The 23452-nt window shown below is 42.1% G+C and overlaps 1 protein-coding gene across 3 annotated transcripts in view; it reads right to left on the bottom strand.

Annotated features, from left to right (window-relative positions):
• FLNB (filamin B) overlaps positions 1 to 23452 on the bottom strand; it is a 4683119-nt gene that overhangs the window by 813983 nt on the left and 3845684 nt on the right. For all 3 annotated transcript variants that reach the window (XM_044078790.1, XM_044078788.1, XM_044078789.1), the window contains one exon: positions 14590 to 14730. In XM_044078790.1, coding sequence (XP_043934725.1) covers positions 14590 to 14730 — 141 coding nt within the window. The remainder of the gene's footprint in view (positions 1 to 14589; positions 14731 to 23452) is intronic.

Here is a 23452-nt window from a genome sequence, read left to right as displayed (position 1 = left end):
ACTCCAAGATTGCACTTGACTACACTAAATGACACTTGGAGAAGAGTGACTTGGTTTGTCTTTTATTTATTTCTGTATGTAATTGTGCTGGAATATAGTATGTGTTGGTATATTTGTGTAGTTGTACAGATTACAGAGATATGTATAAAATAGAAGTGCAGAAGACAACTGAAAATAAACACTTATCTTTTTCAAATATCACAGCAGGGCAGTAGGCCAGTCTCTCTGCAGCTTAGAATAGCTTGAGCAAACAAAAAAGTGAAGGATGAAGTTACTTTCCTGAGTGCACAGAGTTTACTTTCACTTCCAGCCATCAATAATTTTTTTTTTCTGAAAAAAACATCTAAACAGCAAGTCTTTGTCTACAGCTATATTTAATAATTGCCCTTCGGCATATTCAGGAAGGATCTCAATTTTTAGGCAGACGTGCCTTCTGACAAAGTTATCTACAGATGTCAATCCCACCCCCGGCAAAGGTCACAGCATCACACCTCCAGTTAATGGCATGTTTCCTTACTTTTAGGACAATATGGGTGAGCAAGAACCTAGAGAGTCTCAGTTTTCACCTCCTTGGATACATCTTTAATTTGCCTGGCAAAATCCCCCTGGTACTGAATCATATCAGTTTCATGGTTTACAGAAATGACTCCTACTGTGGACAAGCTATATATTTTTTTACCTCACTTACAAATGCTGTGTATTTTCTTTTTGCCATGCATTGATGTACTATAACTAATTTGGTCAATTTCTCTGACAACTGACATTACAATTATTTTTTGTCGAAGTGACATTAAAGACATACAGGTAAGTGCGTGCGTGAATGGGTGTGCCTTCTTTGAAGATTGGGCATCGGGCTGGCAACTCGGCACCATAAAAATTCACTACCAATCATGAGCGGACCGGAGTTCTGCTGTGGCGACCCCTAACTGGGAAAAGCCGAAAGATCTTATTATGCACTAATGTACTGCTAGTCTTAGGGCCCAACTCAAATTTATTGATGTTTTAACAAGCATGTAATCTCTGAAACTGTATTACCTTTATACCTAAAGTGACTATTTTTATAGTATTCTATAATTTTAGGCATTTGGAGCTTTTCTCCTTAGGCCTTCATTGAAAATGGGCTCTGATGGCCCAGTCATACTTTCAGGGTAAAAAATGTAAAATAAACAGAGAGCCAGGGGTGAGAGATTTATTTATTTAAATATACCATAATCCCATTTTCTTCTCTCACTTCTTATTGCAATTCCTGTTTGTATTATAATAACAAACCATTAATTTCTCTAAACTGGCTAAAATGTCTCTAAAAATTAAATCACTGTCATATAAGTTACATCTATTTTTAACCAAAGTTAGCATATTATGTATAATTTGGTATAATTATTTAAACACCAGGTATTTTTGTATTACTTTTAACAACTGTAAAATTGTTGTTTTTAAAATGTTTCTGTAATACTTTGGAGCTTTTCTCTCTCTGGGCCTCCTTTGAAAATGGGCACCAGTCAAACTTTCCTTGTAATCAAATGTCAATAAAGAATCAATTAATTGATTAAAACCTTCTGCTTTTTTAAGTATATGAGTCTTTGCTGTAAAATTCTAAAGTATTCCTTCAGATCAGACAATCCTAAACCAGCTTGCTGTACAGGGAAGATCAATTTATCCTATTTAACTTTTGCTCTTCCCCTCCCGAATAAATTCCTTCAACTCTTTATTAACTATCGCCCGTAATTTCTCCTCTGGTTCTGTACATAAGATGAAAGGCACAAAAAACATTTTCTCTGCTTGTCTCTTACTATCTATATCAATAATAGTTTCCAGATTCTCAATTTTTTTATTATATTTTATTTAGTTTCTTCCCATATATTCTTAGCTGTCATAACAGAATCCTTTTTGATCCATATACCCAAATGCTTCATTTTATCATGTAGCAATAAATATAGGTATTGTTGAATCAATTCATATGTGAGTACATAGTTTATCACTATAGCTGTCCCAAAAAGACTTGAGACTGTCTCAAAATGTTCCACAACACAGAAATATATTTTTCTTTTTTGGATTTTCAAGTACAAAATGATATAATCTGCAAGTAAAGTTAACTTTTTTGATTACCATTTCCTTTATATCTGAATTTGAGTCAAATACTTTCTTTGTCAATGTTTCTAAATATAAAGCAAATGACACAGGAAAAAGAGGGCAACCCTGGCTTGTCTATCTGTTCAAACACAGTTTGTCAGAAAGGACCCCCACAACCTTAATTCCGGTCTCTAACCCTTCATATACCCTCCTGAATATAAGTGTTCTTTGATCTCCTGCCACACAAGTTCTAAAATGTCCTCTTATGAGGTTCACATTTTTTTTTCTTTTTCCAATGGATACATACACTGGCTGGACCCTGCAATGAAAGTGTCCTTACTACCCATGTGATCTGAGTAAACCAGGTCCTCCACACTCTTAAGGTTTGAATAATTACAAGTTACTGCAGGGGAACGCTCTCTCTCTCTCTTCCTTTTACCAGACAGAAGCATACCAGAAACTGAACAATCTGATGCTTGGGATCAGGGGTTATCCCACTAACAGGCTGACATGTATTCTTGTGTAAATCTTCTGTAATCAAAATAAGCAGGTGCTAGAGCACTTGTCACTGGGACAGGTATTTGCTGACCGGATGATGGTAGTACCACAAGATGAGCATGAGAAAGTTGTTGTGTCTTTCGGCTTTTCCCTGTTAGGGGTCGCCACAGCGGAACTCCGGTCCGCTAATGACTGGCAGTAGATTTTTACGTGCCGACTTGCCGGGCCTGACGCACAACCTTCAACGAAAGGACGCCCTTTCACGAATGTCGCCACATAGAAGACGCTCTAACTGAGAATCGAACGGGACAACGTCGTACTGTGAGTGAAAACTTGAAATTGAAGACGCCTTTAAAAAGAAGGCAGCTTTCCTGCTTTTCATGCACAAATATACAACACTGGTTCAGAAACTGAAGGGTCCAGCAAGGGTACAGCTTCAATGCTTTAAAGACTTCAAACAAACTGAGTGTGCAGTAAAGGTGTGGCTTCAATGCTTCAAAGACTTTAAGCAAACACGTCTGGAATACAATCTATGAAAAACAATGCAGATTAGGAGTGGGGATAGTACACAAGCACACAGTAAGGGGAAAACAGAAAAACACAAAACACAACTTCTGTGTAAAGCAAATGGTAAATATCTTGCGTTAGAAGTAAAAGAACCAGTGGCCAAGATCAAAGGTAATGTACATAATTAAACACACAGCCATGATGGGAGTGGAGAAACAGAGAACATAAACTAATTAGCTTTGGAAGCCAAAGCACTAAGCACTACGACCGGGAAAAACAAAACTGCTGATAAGCACAGACAGTGGTAGTGGTGGGGTTCAATACAAATCTATGGATATGGACACAAGAGTGGAGAGCTGAACAGGGAAGAAAGAAAGAGAGGTGACAACACACCTAGAGCAGAACAAAAAGGCAGCACAGAACTAACAGTGGAGAGGACTGCAGTGAGGCTGGGTTTTGGTATAAATCTAGGAAGCCTAAAGGGCCTTAAAAGGAAGCACTTGGGAGAGGAGGGAATGGGGAAGGGACACTGAACTATGAAGCAGAACCTGATGACAGAAAGGCAGTTGGAATACACTAGATCAACTACCCATGGTGAAGTAAAAAGGGGGGAACAGAGCTGACAATGAGAAGAAAAATAAGAAAAAGTCTGGGCATATGAGGTAGCAGAATAGCAGAGGATGATAAAGACGGAAAGCAAATGGCAGTGATAGGAATGAACATTTGGTGAGAAACTGGAGAAAGAGAACGCAACAAGGTCAGAAAATTAGCAGGACTGAAAGGCAGAGGAATGACAAATAGAAGCCTGGGAACTTGTCAGGAACAGGATCTAAGAAAATGAACCAAAAGTGACTGAGAAGAAAATTAAGGGTGGAAATGGAGACCCTAATATGAATTTGGGATATCCTGCTAAGATGCAGGCTACATCAGTCATATTTAATACCTACAGGATGAAAGAGAAACTTGAAAGTGGAAGACAAACAGCTGCCAGACATGTGGGGAACAGCAGGAGGCATCATCCAAATGTTTTTAAGCAGCAAAGACGTGAAGGATCTCCGGGCAAGATGATAAAATAACAGGAAGTGATATGAGGGATCCAGATTAAAAAAAAATCTGAAAACTCTGTCATCATCCACATGTTTTTAAGCAGCAGAGATGTAGATACAAAACAGGGAAGGTATGCACCCTAACATCAGGAGGAAGACGTGTTAGCTGGGAGGAGAGATCAAGATACAGACTACTTCACAACATAAAATAAGACCATGCAGCACACAGACATAAAAGAAATTAATATGACCACTCTTCAAAGAATAGTCAATGAGGAGAAAAAACTATCCAAGTAAGGGAGAAAGTTTAAAACAATTTAAAGATGGACTTGAGCCTGGATAATTCAGAACACAAGGGGAGACCAGGGGGCGGCGAAAATCTGCAACACATAATACCGAGAAACACTGATCGAGGGGATGATGGGACAGAAGAAAGAACATAATGAAAAAAAGGGGACAAAGAGGGGTAAGATACAGTTACAGACATCAGACAATGCAAAGAAAATAATAATCTATATTTGTCTCATTGTAAACTACAGAATAATGTGTAGCCATGCATGCTAGGCAGGAATATGGTACCACATGAACTCAGCACATACTGAAGAAAATTAATACAATCAACACAAACAGAGACAAAGACAATCTAGTATATGCCCTCTTGATCTCTCTAAGGCTTTTGACAGGGTCTCCCACACTAACTGAAGCATGTATAACCCCCACCTCTCCAGGATTTCCAGCTACTTTGCTAAATGCCACCACATAATGAAATTGGGAGTTCCACAGAGAACCTATATACATGGTCCTATCCTATCTAGCATCTTTAATGACCTTCACCTGACAAACAAGAATTCCACCCTAGTACAGTATGCAGATGATTTAACTATTATCTGCTCAGCAAAAAAACTTTGACTCCCTGCAACAGCTAACTAAAGAATCTTTCTCCTCAGCAGAAAACTGGTTTACTTCCAACTAGCTACTCCTCAACCCCAACAAATCAAAATGACTTCTCTTCACTCCAAAACACCTTGCAATAAAAAGTCACCCTTCTCTATTATCTGGTCTAATAACACCAAATACAACGTGTCACCCATACCAAACTACTAGGAGTTTATATAGATGAAGCCCTAAAACTCAATGTCCACCTAGATCATATTATTAAAGAAAAATAGCACAAAACTTTAAATCTCTCTATTGAGCTAAAACATATCTATCTAAAGCAAATAGATCTCATATAGACTCAAGCTCCTCCTACCCACCCTTCTCTATGTTGCACCTTTACCAATATCCAACAGACTTAACTAAACAAGCTCAAACAGTGCTACAAGGCTGCACACTTTGCAGCTAACATCCTCCATAGATCACACCATTAGTCTAGCACTTGGACACCTTCCAGTGGCTTGAAACCCCACCAACTCATATACCCTCAACTTCCTACTGTCCATAAGCTAGTAAACAAATCAAACGACTATTCCTCTCTAACAAACCTAGTACAATCCAACCACCCAACTAAGACTGTGCTCTTTCGACAAAACCCTACTACTTGTATCCAAACCTAACATCTCATCTGGCTGCTCCCTGTACTCTCACGTAGTGTCCAAAACCTGGACATCCATAAATAAATCCAAATAAATACACAGCTGCGCAACTCTTGGCACTGTAAGTGCTCTCCATCCAATTAATCTATTCTTCTCTAATGTAACTGCTCTTCTTGTCAAACTCTTTAGCCATTCTAAAATAGAGTAATTGCATAAAATTACAACCTACTGTATGTCTGAATATTATATCAATAATGTAATGAACAGCTGCCATTACAAGACTACGCCTGACTGCATATAATTCCACTACTGATTTCTTACTCCATGTTTATGTATCACTGTATAAAGCTGCTACTTCCCATGCTTAAGTATAGAGAATCTATGTTAGATGTCATTGTCAATGTTCAATTGTATCGTTTTGTATTATACTAGAGCTATTCTCCCTGGGCCTCTGCTACAAATAGGACCGGAGACTGTCAGACTTACCCATAAAAAAAAATACATAAATAAATAAAATAAAAATGTTCAAAAAAATGTTAACAGTCCCTTACTTATCCTTTCACTGGTCTTACTGAGTCCCTGACAGCTCCTAATATGAACTGAATAACTTACAAGACCTCTAGGTGACAGACTGTTACTGAGGGCTGTATCAACGGCCTAAGTAATTAGTAGACGATCAACAGAGACTTTAAGTACTACGACAACAAATGTGTTCCAACTGAACTAAATAAGGGATGGAAGTATAACTCACTGCACCTTTACTTTACAATTTATGACTGCTTCATCCACGGCCCTGCCCCACCTGAGGCAGCTCATTATCATTACACATAAACAAGAACACTGCATTAAAAAGGCAACAGCTACAAACATGAATGCCAGAAACAAATACCAAAAAAGTCAGAAATTAGTGAAATGCAGGCAAACAGCATGTATTTCAAAAGATATTCTGCAAAAGAAGAGAAAAAACACAAAATTATACACCAAATTAATCAGAGAGTAAGAAATGAGAAGTTATGTACTTACCATAACGTTCCATGTTAGTTGTCTTCTTCTTGCCTTCTTTCTTGCTGGATGGGTTCGGAGCCGAACCTCGGCTCTGACTCAGCCTATTACTAAAGCTCGAGAGCTATTTTCATCGGCTCGAGGCTATACTATGTCCCACAATGCTAGGCGTCATATACCCAGATCTCGTTTGATAGCTAGCACTATGGACATACATGTCCCACCACAAGAAAAGAGTAAATCTATCTAAGATATGTAAAAATAAGCTCTTCTACATATATCTCTTACAAGGGCTACCAAAAGGGGAGCAAGAGAGCTAGCTGAGAAGATAACTCTGGCGACAAAAAATATCTCACAAGATACTCTAGGTCTTTCCAGGCAAGGGGGATGGAGGGTGGGACGCAAGAAAGAAGGCGAGAAGAAGACAACTAACATGGAATGTTATGGTAAGTACATAACTTCTCAATGTTAAGTTGTCAATCTCGCCTTCATTCTTGCTGGATGGGATAGCGTCCCTAGCACCTTAGTCCTGGGTGGCTCAATGGAACAGACTATTGACTACAGTGGAACCAAAATCAGCCCGACTTCTGGAGGCAATGTCCAGTTTGTAATGAGAAATGAAGGTATGAGGGGAGGCCGATGTGGCCGCTGCACAAATAGAATCCATAGGTAACCTTGCTTGAAAAGCTACTGAGGAAGCTAATGCTCTAGTTGAATGAGCTCTAGGCTTGGTAGGGAGCTCCTTATGCCTCAACTGATAGATTAACGTGATAACAGAGGTCACCATCTGGACAAGGTTACTTTAGAAACTGGAAGGCCTTGCTTTCCTTCCGCGTAAGACAGGAAGAGCGGTTCTGATTTTCTCGACTGTTTTGTTCTATCAAGATAGAAGCGTAGTTGACGGTGAACGTCTAAACAATGTAGTCTTCTCTCAGCTCTATCAGTATAATTTGGGAAGAAGACTGGGAGATCAATAGTCTGATTAAGATTTTTTTCAGAGAGTACCTTAGGTAAAAAGGAAGGATTAGTCCTAAGAGACACTATCTTTGTGAAAAACAAGATAAGGGGGCGGGGGGCGCACAGAGACAGCTTGTAGTTCCAAAACCCTTCTCGCTGAGGTAATAGCTACCAAGAAAAGTGTTTTCCACGAGAGCAGTTTTAACGAGCAGGAAGCAGCTGGCTCAAAGGGAGGAAGAATTAAAGAAGACAGTACCAAATTTAGATCCCACGGTGGAGGAGGGTCTTTAACCGGGGGCCTAAGTAATAGGGTTCCTTTTAGAAAGGCTTTGCAAAGCTTGTGGGACATAATACTGGTCTCTGACAAGCCAACGTGGAAATTTGCAATAGCTGCCAACTGGACCCTGATAGTGGCTGAGGAAGAGCCCGTTTGGAAAAGTTCCGCCAAAAACTCTAGAACTGTTTGGACAGGAGCTGTGAAAGGGTCCACTTGATTTTTCCTTGCCCAAATAGAGAAACGCTTCCATTTACTAGCATACGTCCTTCTGGTGTTAGACTTGTGAGAGGCAAGGATGATATCACGTACTGACTGAGAAATTAAGGGAAGCCTGGCTAGGGTTGGAAGTGGAGCAACCAAGCTGTGAGGTTGAGAGATGGAAGGGATTGGTGCAGCCCGCCCGATTGATGGGTCAGAAGGTCTGGCACTGGGTCCAGATGCCAGGGCTGCTCTAGTAGATGACATTGCAGGAATGGAAACCAAACTTGTCGGGGCCAGTAAGGGGCAATGAGGATCATCCTGGATCTCAAGGCAGTCGCTTTCTGGACTAACTGAGTAATTAAGGGAAAAGGGGGGAAAGCATATAGAAGACCCCGGGGCCAACCGTGGACTAGAGTGTCTCTGGGAGAGAGACCCGGAAGAGGAAAGAATGTGAAGAAATCCTGACACTTGCTGTTTTGAGGGGTTGCGAAAAGGTCACAGCAAGGCTGACCCCACTTTCTGAATATTTGTTCCGCTACTAGCTGGTTGAGAGACCACTTGTAGGGCATGAGAATGGCCCTGCTCAGTCTGTCCGCTATGACGTTGGACTTCCCTGGAATATGCGCTGCTACCAGAAACCGTTGAGAAGAGATTGCCCACTGCCAAAGTCTGAGCGCTTCCCGACATAGGGGGTAGGACCTGGTTCCGCCCTGCTTGTTGATGTACCACACTACAGACATATTGTCTGTCTGAATTGCAATCGTCCTGGTGGGTAGAGAGTTCTGAAGGGCCTGCAATGCCAAAAGTACCGCCCTCATCTCCAAGATATTTATGTGCAGGTGGCACTCGAAGGGTTGTCATGTGCCCTGGACTGTCCTGCCCTGAAAATGCCCCCCCCCCCCACCTGATCAGAGAGGCATCCTTTGTCATGGTGGCAACCAGACGGGGGAGAACAACAGGTTTGCCCAGGAGCACCTGAGGAGAGACCATCCACCAAGAGAGGTGTCTCTTGCATGACTGAGTGATGAGAATGTTGTGAGACATGGGAAGCTGCTGAAAGGACCACTGGGAAAAAAGCATCCACTGCAGTAGCCGCATATGAAAACGAGCTAGGGGGAGCAAGGTGATTGTTGCTGCCAGTAGACCAAGTGTTTTCAGTACAAATCGGGCTTGGACCCTGTCCTCCTGTAGTAGGATTTGAACATGGCTGCAAATGTCTGAAACTCTTTGTGTAGGGAGTTTTGCTGACAACTCCACCATGTTTAACACGGCGCCTATGAAGGTAATATGCTGACAAGGCGACAAGGCAGACTTTTCAAAGTTTATAGAGATGCCTAGCGCTTTGCATGTTTGCACAGTGTAATCCCTGGCTTGAAGTAGCTGGTGCCTGGTGGTGGCAGTAAGGAGCCAGTCGTCTAAATATGGAAACACTTGGAATCCTCATCGTCTCAGGTGAGCCGCAACCACTGCCATGCACTTGGTAAACACCCTGAGGGCTGTGGTGAGGCCAAAGGGCGGAGTTCTGAATTTATAGTGACTGGCTCCCAGCCAGAAGCGGAGAAACCTTCTGGAGCGCCTGTTCATTTTGATATGGTAGTACGCATCCTGAAGATCTATAGAGCACATCCAACTGTCCTGACCCAGAAAGGGTAGAATGGACTGTAGCGTGACCACCCGGAACTTCGTTCTTTGAACAGACTTGTTCAGCCTGCTGAGATCCAAAATAGGTCTCCAGTCCCCTATCTTTTTTGGTACAAAAAAGAATTTGGAGTAGATCCCGGATCCTTTTTGGTCTGCTGGGACTGGCTGGATGGCCCTTTTTGACAGCAGCTTTGAAATTTCTGATGCTGCATGATCTCTCAGACCGGGTGGAACGTCTGGAAGAGGCCCTTTTGGTTGTTGCGGGGTGTGGATAAAGGGGATTCTGTAACCCTCGGATATGATCGACTGTACCCATCCGTCTTGCTTAAGGGAATGCCAGGCTTCTGGGTATAGTGAAAGTCTTCCCCCGACTGCCTCCGAAGGTGGACAGTCGGGCAGCTCCTCAGGGGTGCTGGAAGGGTTTGTCAGAGAAAGATTCCCTGCTACCCTGATTTTGCGGACCCCCCCCGCCCCTAGGGTGGCGTCTGTTATTGTTCCCTCCTCTGCCTCTGGAGGGGAGCTCACCACGTGCGTCAGGCAGTACTCCCTGGGGTTTACGGAACCACATCTTTCCGCCCTTTTGACCCTTAGGGTATGGTCTAGAAGGGGCGGAAAAACGGACTCCCACAGCAGAGAGAGTCTTGCCTTCCTGCTCACACCTGGTCAATGTATCCTTCACTTGAGGTCCAAACAGGGCAGAACCATCAAAGGGGGTGTTAGTGAAGGACGCCTTGAAGGGATCAGCAAAGTTGCAAAGCCGCATTCAGGCGTGTCTCCTTAGAGCAACGCCCGTGCCTACGGCCCTACTCGCTCCATCGGCTGCATAAGAAATGAGCCGCATGGAGGAGTTGACAATAGAGTTCAGGGTCCCCAGCTGGGAGCTGATCTTTTCCTGAGACCCCACAGCTGTTGGGTCCTGTAAGGTATCACCCAGTTCTTTAAGGAGGTCTCTCTGAAGATGGGTGAAATGGCACAAGTAATTCAGCGACCGCATGGCAAAGGTCGCTGAAGAAAACATCCGCTTGCCATACCTATTCATAGTCCTAGATTCCTTATTAGGAGGATGGACAAGTACTGAAGGGTCAGCCAACTCCTTCTTAGTGGCTGCCGACACCACCATGGCATCAACGGGGATGCCCTTAGAGAGAAACTGCTTGTCTGCCAGGGCTGTAATAAATTTTGTACGCCTCCGGGGAGTTGGTTCCATAGTATCCGGAGCCGTGCACGCCTTCCTAGCCACCACCTCCATGAGTGGGTTGAAAGGCAGGGACACCCAGGAGGTGGAAGGGCGAGAACCAAACGGATCCAGGTACACCGACTCGTCCTCAGAAGGGTTGAGGGCGGACCAGTTGCCCCTCTGTTTAAGGATCTCTAGGATGTCAGAAAAGGAGACATCCTCAGAGGGGGACCTTGGGGACCCTTCCAATTCATCCACGTCGGTGTCAGATGCCACTGACTCAGAGGAGTCAACATGCTTCCTCTTGCATGTCCTCTTCCGAGAGGGCTACCCTGCAGGATGAGGGGAGGCCTCGGAAGAGGAGGAAACACCCAATGGAGCGGCCTGGAGCATTGGTTTTCTGCGCTTGGGTTCGGGAGGGTAGGCAGGGGCCGAAGCAGGCGCCGTGGAGGGGGGGGGCCGATGAGGCCAACTGTGGCCACGGTATGGGACCAGCACGCTCCTCATGACCTCAAAGGCGCCCTTGTCAGGCAGGGAAGAGGGACCCAGCTCCGATGAGATGAGAGCTCCTCCCAGCACCGAGAGGGACGGCTCCGAGGCCGATGCCGGGGCCGACCTCACCTGCGTCAATGCTCCGAGAGGAAGAACGGGGTCGGACAAGGGTCCAATGCCACTCGCCCCCTCGGAGCCGACGAGGGATCCCTCCAAGGACGGAGTCAATGAAGGGATCGGAGCCGACGAAAGAACTGATAACGGAGGGATCGGTTCTGATGCCCCAACGGTACTAACCTCGACGACCTCTGGCTCCGAACTCAGCAGAGTAATCGGAGGAGGAACTTGAGCAGGCATTGGGGTAGCCCCTGTCTGATGAGACGGACTATGCAATAACTGGGCCAGCGCCTGCGACTTTAAAAGCCTGCTGACTACCCTCTCGAGGTCATGGTCCGAGAGCCTGGAAGACCTGGAGGAGTGAGACCTATGGCACCGCTCTGACAGCAAGGAGGACTTCGGAGCCGATCTAACCGACTCCAGTGAAGGAGACCTGAAGCGTTTACGGCTTGGGGACGGCTCTGACACCAAAGCCTGAGCCGACTGAGGCCTCGATGAATTGGTTCCAGCTGGAACCGACGAGGCAGAAAGAGAACCGCTCGGCGCCGGCTCCGAACATGGAGCCAATGATTTGGCGGGCTTTGAAGGTTTTCCGGAGATAGGCTTGTGTGGAGAACCTTCAGGCTTTAATAAGCCTCTGAGAATGAGCTTATTTCTGCGTTCCTGCAGGACCCTGGGGCTAAAAGCGTGACAGATGGAACAAGAGTCCTGCAGGTGCAGAGAGCCCAAACAATATACACAAGAAGTGTGACCGTCTGTCAGAGACATCTTCTGACAGCACGAGTCACACTTCTTGAATCCCGATACCTTGGTATCTTTGGACATGATACCACAGGGTCGAGACAAAGAAACTAAACAAGAGCACTAACACACTCAACAAAAAATTTAAGTTAAGCTAACTAGTAAAAGGAAGACAGAAATTCCACACACACACACTAAGGGGAAAACTGTACTAACTACTGAAGGGAGGGTTAGGCCCGTCCACCTTAGGGGTGGAAAAAGGGGGAGGACTACAGAAAAAGGGTAAAGAAACTAGTCACTACTCTCTAAACAGTAATTAAATAAACTAAAGAGAAAAATATCTATGAAAAACTAACTGTAGATACAAAATTTTTAAATACGACCTGGAGTCGGAGAAAACGCAACCTCTTAGCTGAAGCGGCAAATGAGATCTGGGTATATGACGCCTAGCATTATGGGACATAGTATAGCCTCGAGCCGGTGAAAACAGCTCTCGAGCTTTAGTAATAGGCCGAGTCAGAGCCGAGGTTCGGCTCCGAACCCATCCAGCAAGAATGAAGGAGAGATTGACAACTTAACATTACAACAATACTCAAAGAGTAATTTTTACAAAGACTACCAAAATTAAGATGAAAACAACCAAACCAAGCCATACGAAACTTGTTAAAAAACTTAGCCACTGCAGTGAAATGGAGAAGCAGCACATTCCGCATGTGAACTTGCCAGGCAAAGATTCAAGCAGCTCGGTGTCAACAGACTTCAAAATTGGAACCCTGATTTAGGTCTGGAAATTTTGTTAATAGTAACTGTGAACATGGCAAGTCCCATTTTGTCAATGGAACACTTCAACAAACTTACTCCTATCTCCTAAGGTGGTGGAACTTCAAAAATGATTTTATTTAGTAAGGGGACACATGGCCAAAATGACTTGCATGCGGGTTTTGGGATACTTCTACAAATAACTATATCCTTCTGAAACATGTATGCGTCTGCAGGGGTTCAAACAGGTTCAAGATTCTACATTTCTACCCCAGGTCTCAACCTGGTACTGGACATTCCTTGTGTACCTAAATGCTTTCCCAACCGCCACCAATGCCAGAACAGTAGTTACTATCAGCATTCCGCTGCTGGATATTAGCATAGTGGTTTACATATAAAGCTGCTGCCGCTCACCCATGCAAATTGTTAAGTATGCACACACCTGCTCATGCCAGCACAATTAGATATGATCTAAACAACTTCAATCTAGGCCTCCGACACCATGGTTACTAGCTAAAACCTTGTTTGCCAGTGGCATAGTCAGGAACAAAACGCGTACACCAGTGGGCTAAGAAACTCCTAGTTTTCAAAGGAAGCTTTTACTTCTTAAGACAATATACAAGCAACCCACCATACATACATATATTAATGTACAAGACCTCTGGGTAATATAGCGTTGCTGACGACCATACCAGTACACAACAGTCATCAGTGGGTAATCAAGAGAGACTATAAATACCTGAGCAATAAATGAGCTACAAGGAAACTAAATAATGAATTAATCTAAGTATATCTCCACATAATGTACCCACACTTTTCTTTTACCTCTTACACTACTTCAATAACTGCCCCCATATCACTTGAGTCAGATAATTTATCCACTATACATAAACAAGAACACTACACTGAAAGTACAGTAGCTACACTAAAAGAGCCAAGTACAAAATATGGATTTCGTATTAAAATGTATTTAAATGCTCATTAACTAGGCATTACTCCAAAGAATAAATAGAATAAAACATCAATCACCAAGTTAAAAAAAGATGAAACACAAAAATGTAGCTCAGGTGCTCAGTCATATGCCAAATGAGCAATGAATGCAAACCACAACAAAGCAAAAGAAAGCCTCAGCCATCCTCAAAAGCTAACTCAAAAAGGTAGGTTAGTGACATGATGAACATTATTATATTCCTGCCTGCTTGGATCCAGAGGCATTTCTTCATCCGGGAAATGGACTGCAAAGCAGCAACTTTTTACACTGTAAAGGCAAATCAAATTTAACAGACATCCAAGGCCCTGTCCTGTTTTAAGGTAAGAGCACGGAGCACCACTAACAGTAGAAAACATAACAAATGTGACATTAAGTGGTTGTCTATCACACAGCACACTGCTCTACAATCACCAGGAGTCACTTTGCATCCTATCTGCAGTAATTTGAAATCATGAAATGAAAGACAGCAAACAAGTGTTCTTGCAAAACCAAAACAATGTAGTAGTTTTAGTACATTATTAACAGGTATCATATTTCATACCTGTGATCATGTTTTCTTTCAGAAGGCAGTTACTTACCCGGGATGTGTCTGCCATCGTACTTAACATGCATCTCATGCAGACCCATCTCAGTGGGGGAGTACCGAACAGTTATGGTTCCATCCTTGTTATCTGTAATTTCTGGGATAGCAGTTTTTCCTGAAGGCATACGAACTTCTCCTGCAAAACAACATATCATGATAATAGAACTTAAGTTTCTGAAGCTTTTGCCAAAGTGTTATTATAGGTTCATAGATTCATAAGTTCATACTAGGCTATCTGCCCTAGGGCATTTATAAGCCTAGCCAGAGTGTGTTTGGCTTTCGCCACCCATTTTAAATTAATTTTGCTATGCCCTTTTTCGAGGTTAGTATACTGTGCCTCTGTCTAACAGTGACACAGAAGTGATACCCGGGGTAAACCTACAATCTCCCATCCACTCATCAAGATTCCTCTTGAAGAGAGTCAATGAGGGACTCTGCCTAACCTGGACTGGGATTTTATTCCAGAGTGAAGGGAGCCTCTGGGTTATGAATCTGTCCCTCCAGCATGTCCTATTTATTTCAGTGCTGAGGTTCAAGTTTCTCGAGCTCGTAGCTCGATGGGATTTGGATTTTCTGAGGTGCAGCATGTCCATTAATTCCAGGTTGGACATGGCTTTATACGTCAGGCACAGATCGCCTCTGAGCAGGCGGTATGCCACTGAGTAGAGCTGGAGTTTTTTTAACCGGTAATGATGCTCTCCCTTGGAAATTGTACACAACATCTCTCACTTTTTCATTTTTGTTCACTGATTTCTTCTTCCCTTAAAGGCCACTTGATATGGCTATAACTTTTTGGCGGATGCAAAAAGTTCAGTTATGATACAGTGTAAACAATTTCGATACAGCTTGTCAAATATTTTCTGTAAGAAATTAACTATAAAACATAAATGTTCTTTGTTCTTATAAAAGACTGTGTCACATAAACTTAGTGCCTACTTCATATCACCAAAAATAGGGCAATATATTAGGCTTTAGGTCATTCCTGATGTAATTTTATAGCCTTCCTCCAAAACAGCAATGTAATAGGTTCAAGACAAAACCAGGTAAGTGTGTTACTTTTTAAGTAAAGGAATATTTTAACAAACTTTTCTTACACTTGCATGTACATGCAACAGAATTACATACAACACTGTAGGTGCCACAGTCATAAAAAGAGCCGAAAAAGACTATATACATCACAAAAATTAATGCAATATGCCATGAAATGAAAAGGACTACAATACAGCTCAATGTACACTGCTGGTAGTGGACAGGTTTCATAATGCACTCAAACAAAAAAAGTCAGACTTTGAAAGCTATATCTATCTTTACCCATCAGAGAGTTGGTGTTTCTCAAGTTCTTTAGCACACATAAAATAAAATGTCTAAGTCTAAAACAGTACAAAGTAAAGCTGAATATACTGTCTAGGACTCCTGAGATGAGGTGGATGAATATTCATAAAATGCAATTCAACTAAATGAACCACTGAGAAAAGACCCATGAAGGTATGACACAATTCACTAAGTTAGATCTCCATATACTCCAAGTAATGAGCCTCACCCATCTATTAAACAAATCAAGCTGGCAGTAATGCTCAGTACAATACAGTATGCAGCATTACCTTACTCCTTCAGTAAAGTGAAGTGTGACGTACTGTGTTTTGTCCTCTGGTTAAGTTGTAACACTCCCAACAAAAAGTTGAGCACAAAAGCATGTAATGCTTTATGTAAAATGTGTCTGTGATAACGAAGACAAGTAACAAAAATTAAATTCAAAATTAAAAAAAAAAAAACTTTCTAAACATATAAAGAGACTTTCCACAATGATGAATGAAGTCATGAAATCAGCTATGGCAATGGATCACTTCAAAGCTACATGACTAAAGAGCCTGTAAGCAGTGGCGGACTCCAAACTGCAATGGGAAGAAGCAGTTGCTGTGGGCCAGGAGACCCATTCATGGAACAGATCCATCCATTCAGGGGACACAGTAGTGTGTGTGTGTGTGTGTGGGGAGTGGTGGTATGGCAGCTTAAATGTTAACTTGCCCATTCCTAACAGATGGTGGAGTTTTCTGCTTGCCTATGGCCAGGATGAAGGTAGGGGACTTTAGCTCAGGAAGACAAAAGTAAGGAGAGTGTAAGAAGATCCTCTGCTTTGGAGACTGTATGATTAGTTCCACGTGTACAAAAATGGTCTGAACTAAACTGATGTTATTGCATGGCACATGCGGGAGTAAGGGCAGGGAAGGATTAAGTACATTTCAAATTCAGTATGTCAATATGTCCCAGAATGCCCCAATCTCGTCTCTGTCTTACTGCAGATAACAAGGACTGGCATTAGAATATGGCAGATGGTGGACAGTAGGAGATGGAAACTGCAAAGCACAAGAGGAAACCAACAGATTCCTGAGGAATACAGAGCAAAGAAAAAAACTGCTCCAAGTCCAACAAATAGCACTTTAAAGCATCTAAACACAGACAACATGGAAAAAAGAAAGCAAAGCCTCCAGACACTGTCCAGTGGGAAGAGGACTGCAGCTTACTGTGGCCACAACCACTGGGAACAAAGACCAATCACAATACCTTTCACTTTTTCAAAGAAGCCATAAGGCAGAACAAAAATACAAATCAGCTGTTAAGGAAGGCCAGCCAAATATCTGGTGATCAACTGGGCGACTTGGTCAGTAGACAACTTCCAATTAGAAGAGCATAGCATGAGGCACTACAACACTTCTAAGACAGGAAGAATAATCACAAGCATAAAGCATAAAAGATACCCTAGCACCTTTGTATATGTAAATGCACACACACAAGCACACACACACAAACAAGATGCAGAAAAAAACAGCAGTCATAGTACTACAGCAGAGATGAAGAGAACATAAACAGGAAAAGCCAAGTAAAAGTAAAGCAACAATTTCCACTGCTGTAGCATGTAAAAAAGGGGCACAGCACACTGTTCCCACAAAAACAAATGCACCAAGGTTCTAATGCATACAGCCTGAAATTAAAGCTGGGAGTACAGACTGAACTAAGAAGAAGACAGAACAAATGAACACTGTGTTAATAGAGAAAAGAATAATAATCAGGGTCTGGAGGAAGGGGAGAGATGGAATGACAGCATATAATATGAAGTGGTGATGGGGGGGGGCTACGGAGTAAGTTAACAACCAAGAGTACCTGCAGAAACAAGTAGGTTATTTAGGACTGCTAGTATACACACTAAGGAGACAGTCAGGAACGAGGATATCTAGTATGGGCGAGGGAGCAAGACAAAAGCAGGTACATATTTTAGATAGAAACAGGGTAAAGGAGTGGGAGAAGAAAAGAACTAATGCAATGATGGGAAGGAGAAGAAATGGGATAGGAAAAAGTGCCAAGGTGAGACAGCAGTTGAAGGAAAGGAGAACAACAACAAGGGGGGAGGCAGATGGACCTAAAAGGTAAAATGTAGCAACAGAATGCAAAAGTAGGGGAAGGTACAGAACAAAAGAAAGCAAAAGAGGCAGGGGGCAGGAAAGGAGCAGTAGAGAGGGGGAAAACAAGTGACAAACTTCATAAGTCTGACAGAGGGAAAGGAACCTGGCTCCCCAAAGGCTTAAAACAATTTTTAGGTAAAGGAGGAGGAGACAGACAGATAAGGAATGCTGATGAATCAGATAAGCAGAAGAGAGGTAATTGTTAAGCATGTAAAGGTGTGACGTGCCCTAGTAGTATGGAATCCAATTACGAGGGTGATCTGGAAAAGGGGCAAGTAGAAAAAAAGCTAACAGAGATGTCTGAAAACACTAGCTAAGACAAGCCAAATGAGATGAAAGCAGTCATACAGGATAGGGTGGGGTCCACATAACACAGTCCGTGAGGCAAAACTGATTTGGCAGTCAAAAGTAGAAAGAAGCAACAAAACGAATCTTGAAGAAGGCCATTATCCGCAAGCAGGTGGGCAACATGGCACCTTTTCCCACCTACCATTGGCAAGAGTTAACAATAACAGTAAAGGCAGAGTATTAAAGTATAACGGTTGACTCAAGGGATGAGTGAAAGAAAGGAGGGATATGAAAAGTGGGATGCTGGGAAAGACACAGTAAGAGAAGAATCATTATAGCAATGATGGGCTTCATTTCAGACGACAGGAAACAGCACTACTCCAACAGGAGCTAGAGTGCCGTAGTTCATCTGTGTCTACACCAAAATGAAAGGGGAAATAGAGAGAAAAAGAAATTAAAGGGGAAGCAGTGCCAGGAACACATCAAGGGAGAAGAACAGTGAGGAAGTTCAAAGGAAAAAGAAAAGCAATGAGTTAAGAAAATGAAAGGTTGCAGAGCATTTCAAATGCAATGCAAGGAGCTTGACATGAAGACATAAAGAGTTACAGGCAGTAATATCAACAGCAGAGTCAGTTATAGTGACAATAAAGAAGTCTTGGGCACACATTAAAAGAGAAAGGGTCATTGATACCATGGTATAGGGTCTTCAAAATGGTGATGAATGGAGGGGAGACTGTTTCTAATGCAGGGAGTGTGACACAATGGCTCAGAACATGAAGAGCAACAATCAGTGAGAGAACAGCTAGAGAAAGAGTACAGTTAAAATACCAGTTTTTGGGCAACTGCTGTGTGTGTATGTAGGTGGCAGTGGTGGGGGCTAGTAAGAAGACACCATATAAAGGTCCCAAACACAACAAGGAAAGAGGATGAGCTAACAAAAAGATAGTACATGGTGTCAAAAAGAAGGAAGTAGTAATGACAGTAATAATACAGGACTTTAATCTTGCTGAGCCAGACTGGACAAAACAGCCATGTGATGGAACAGGAAGGCTTTACAGAAAAGGTAGAAGAAGGAACTAGAAAAATGCCAATGCATGACTTTATTATGTTTCAGAGTAGCAAAGCAATGAAGAACTGGAATATGTGTTTGGGACTACAGAGAGGAAACTATGAACAATAGCAAATATAGTAAGGGAAGGAATTGTGGAACAGAGCCATTTATGGGAAGCAATAATGGTACCAGTGGGGAAGAGAATGGAGGAGAGGCTAGTTAGGAAACATATGGTCAGAAGAAGGAATAAAGTAATGCAGTGCAGGAAGAATAACAAGAACGCCAAGAGCCAAGAAAAGGGCTTATACAACATGGTAAATACACTGTAGGAGACATCAAATGACACAAAAAATAAATGTATAGAAGCTGGCAAGAAAAAATTAAATGGGTAGTAAATATATTTTTGGGCACATGGTACAGACAGGTAAGAAAAAATAAATGAATTGTAAAAAAAAAAAAAAAAAAAAAAGGGGGGGGGCAAAAAATTAGGGTATACACAAAAAACTAGAAACTCTGCATAAATTATGCTCACCAGGGAAACGGAGGAGAGCAGGGTACAAGCACAAGAATGGAAAAACAAAAGTTATGTACTCACCATAATGATGCAGCTATGCTGTCTGTTTCTGTCCTACCTCAACGTATGGGTCTCAGTTCAGCCATCCTCAAGCTTTCGATCCAGTGCTCAGGCTCCTCCTCTATCCATAATCCCTAGTATAAGGAACAAGCTAGCTCAGATCAAGTCTGCCCACTAATAAAAAGAGGATTTAAAAATTATAAGAGTCTCAGCAGACAACTAACTGTAAACCTAAGCTATGCATGGCTAATAAGGAAAATGAAATAGAAATACAGGACCTTCAGGAACCATCTAAGACCATCTCAGAAAAGGAACGTAATAAAAAAACTGGAGTTGGATGGTGGGAGGGTAGTTGAGGAAGGACATAAACAGACAAAGATCTGTTACTATGTCGAGTACATAACTTTCATATCTGATGTTGTCTTTTCCATCCAGAGAGTACCCAGGTACTTTCTCTCTCTCCCTCTACACGGAGGCATTATGGAAGGATATTCCAGAGCACAGCTGAACCAAAGGAGGCCCTAGATCTGGACTGCATACCCAATTTATAGTGTCAGATGAACTCATGTACCTTGGACCAGGTAGCTGCAGTGCAAATGTCATCAGTTGGATCACTAGAGGAGACGAAAGCTGTAGATGAGGCCACAGATCTGGTTAAATGAGCCTTTGGAGTTGAAGGGAGTAGCAGCCCTCTTTCTTTATGAATGAAAGAAATACACTGCGACAAAGAGCAGGAAAGGATGACTTTGGATACTGATTTTCTCAGTTTAGCTGATGAAAGTAACTGATCAGAATTTCTGAAAGGTTTAATCCGTTGTAGATAAAAATGCAACTGACGATGGACATCTAGCAAATGCAAAGTATATTCACTTTTGCTTGAAACATTTGGGAAGAACAGATTATGGATGACTCAGAAGCAACCTTACAAAGAAAAGAGGGGTTGGTTCTTAATGACTCTGTGTCTGTGTGAAAAATTAGGTAGGGAAGCTCTGAAGATAAGGCTTGTAGCTTAGAAGTTCTCCTGGCAGAAACGATAGCCACCAGACAAAGTCTATTGTGATAAAAATTTTAAATCAAACCTAGATACAGGTTTGAAATGAGGCCTAGTCACAGACAGTAGCACAACAGTAATATTCCATGGGGGGACTGGTTCTCTGAGCGAAGCATGTAGTAAAAAGGTAACTTTGTGGAAAGTCTTGGACAACCTGAGAGCACCCATATGAAAAGAAGATCTCACCTTGAATGTGGAGTAGCTGGCTACACACTGGAAGAGATATGGGAAAAAGCCTGAAACTGCTGGAAGAGGGGTTGACAAAGGATCAATATTTTCAATGGCCCAAATCACAAAAACGTTTCTATTTGCTCTAATAAACTTTTCTAGTTGAAGGCTTTTGGAAGGAAGACATGTGGACAACAGAAAATGAAAACCTGGACTGACAAACTATTACTGGAACTCGGGGAAACCATGCAGTTTGAAACATTGAATGTCCAGGTATAGCGACCCCGATGGGTGAGTCAGAAGATCTGGGTCCGAGACCAGTACCCAGAGACAGTGAACTACAGGAAATCAGAGGAAGGGAAAGCACACTTGTCCAAGGCCAATAAGGGGCAAAGAGGGTGACTGTGACCTCATAGCAGATGCTTTCTGCAGAAACTTTGGAATTAGGGATATCGGAGGAAAGGCACAGAAGAGACCCAGGGGCCATGCATGCATTAGAGTATCCCTGGGTGACTCTCCCTCTCAGGAATTAGAGTGAAGAATTTGGTTTTGTGGGAAGAGGCTAAGAGGTCCCAACAAGGTTGGCTCCATTGGCCAAAAATCTGCTCTGCTACTAAAGAATTGAGGGAACATTCCTGAAGGAACAGGATGGATCTATTCAGTCTGTCCGCAAAGTATATTGGATCTCCCTGGAATATGCACTGCTACTGGAAAGCATCAAGAAAATATTGCAAATTGCCACACTCTCATGGCTTCTCAACACAAGGGGTAAGATCTGGTTTCTCCATGTTTGCTGATGTACCAGACCACTGCCATACTGTCTGTCTGAATAGATATCACATCTGAAGGGAAGGCCTACAGTGCTAGGAGGACTACTCTCACCTTCAACATACTAATTAATATTAATCCATTATGCAAATGATTCAACACTTATATGTGCTGCCCCCAACATATTACAGCTCCAAAATATAACAAAGATCCTTTTCTGCCATCGAAACCTGGCTGTCTGATGCTCAACTCATCTTAAATCTTAATAAAACCAAATTGATGATCTTCCAACCTTCTAGATCCTCTGACCCTACTTCCTCTTGCATTGCTACAACATCAGATAATAAAACAATTACCCCAGATGTGCAGTCCAAACTATTAGGAGTAGCAACTGACAACTTGAGATTTGATCTACACATACCACATACCATCAAAAAGGTTCACAAAAAGATTGGAATGCATCTTATTTTTAAATCTGAGGCAAAACATCTTCTATATACAAGAAACCCACATGCAAAAAGATCAATGGGAGGGAGATGTTAATAAAAAACGGATAAAATCTATCATAGCATATGGAGGCAGCACTAACTCCAAGAGTGTTGCTATTATTATTAAAAAATCTTTTCAGGACCCAATCATGGAATGCAACTTTGGTACGAAAGGAAAATGGTGCTACTTCACTACAGTAAACCCAAACATTTTAAGACCAATTCTATTTATTAATGTCTATCGTCCATGCTTTAAACAATAGGATTTCATTTTGGAAATTTACAGTCTGCTAAGCAAATTCCCTGATCATTATTACATACTGGGGGGAGACTGGACTGCAGTAATAGATCCTCAGACAGACCGCACTAGTAAAGTAAACTCATACAACTTTCAAGCCTCATTAGCCATAAATGAACTCATGTCAGATTTTTACCTCCTTGATCCCATATCTTTTAGTGTAGATCTAGAGGAAAGAAATCATTTTACATATAACTCCAAATGTTACAACTCTTGGTCCAGGTTGGATTTCTTTCTAATTTCTGATTCACTAGCGGGGGGGGGGGGGGGGGGGAATAAAGTATTCTTTCGAGCCCAGATTCTTATCGGACCACTCAATGATTAGACTCAAAATTAGCTGGACAACTAATCTATCTAACAAAAATAAAGAAAGAAATTGGTCCCTAAATAATAATCTACTCTTTAAACCAGAAATGAATAGAGAAATATTAAATATTCCAGATGGGTTTGACAATAATCTATCTATTGACATTTCATACGATGTTCAATGGGCAACCCACAGGGCGACACTTAGGGGTATGTTAATCCAAAAAGTTTCTTATTTTAATAAAGTGGGGAGAGAAAAAGAAAATAAAATAACCCTTGAACTTAAAGAGTTGGAAAATAAACTTCTGTTAGCACACAGTCATACTGTTGAAAAGCAGATAAGTAAATCGCAGAAAGAATTGTTTGAACTACATCAGCAGAATTATACTTTGCAAGAACAAAAATTCA

The sequence above is a fragment of the Protopterus annectens genome, chromosome 7.part1, assembly GCF_019279795.1.
Source record: "Protopterus annectens isolate FY-2018-M chromosome 7.part1, PAN1.0, whole genome shotgun sequence".
NCBI classification, from domain to species: Eukaryota; Metazoa; Chordata; order Ceratodontiformes; family Protopteridae; genus Protopterus; species Protopterus annectens.
The sequence above is the reverse complement of the archived record's forward strand: the minus strand, read 5'-3'. Positions and strand labels throughout refer to the sequence as shown.